This window comes from Eurypyga helias, unplaced genomic scaffold, assembly GCF_000690775.1.
Source record: "Eurypyga helias isolate BGI_N326 unplaced genomic scaffold, ASM69077v1 scaffold21435, whole genome shotgun sequence".
Taxonomy (NCBI): Eukaryota; Metazoa; Chordata; class Aves; order Eurypygiformes; family Eurypygidae; genus Eurypyga; species Eurypyga helias.
Genome location: NW_010249771.1, coordinates 1 through 329, shown reverse-complemented (window position 1 = coordinate 329; position 329 = coordinate 1). Strand labels below are relative to the sequence as shown.

Below are 329 nucleotides of genomic sequence, written 5' to 3'. Positions count from 1 at the left end.
CGGCAGCTCCCACTCGAAATCCTTCGACCAGCTCAAGTGTGGGCAGTACCTGTGCAGCGGGGATGCCACAGACTCAGTGAGCGTCACCTCCGCCGGCTCCAGCAGCTCTGACGTGGAGGAGATCAACATCAGCTTCATCCCCGAGTCCCCCGACTGCCAGGAGAAGAAGGTATGGGACTGATCGTGGGGTCCAGGACTCCCGGGGACTGCCCCACATCTGGCCTACTGCTGGGGTTGTGGGGGGAGCAGATGGGGGTCCTGGGGGCTGTTTCTGACCCGCTGGGGCTAGAGAGGCCCTTGCCCTTTGCTGCTCCGGCGGCATGGCAGGG

The 329-nt window shown here is 64.4% G+C and overlaps 1 protein-coding gene across 1 annotated transcript in view; it reads left to right on the top strand.

The window, feature by feature from the left end:
• The window catches only part of RALGDS (ral guanine nucleotide dissociation stimulator), a gene marked incomplete at both ends in the record, with an annotated part of 6,130 nt that extends 5,961 nt beyond the window's left edge, over positions 1–169 (top strand). The window contains 1 exon segment of the mRNA XM_010151490.1: positions 7–169. Coding sequence (XP_010149792.1) covers positions 7–169 — 163 coding nt within the window.
• Between the last annotated feature and the right edge of the window lie 160 nt (positions 170–329).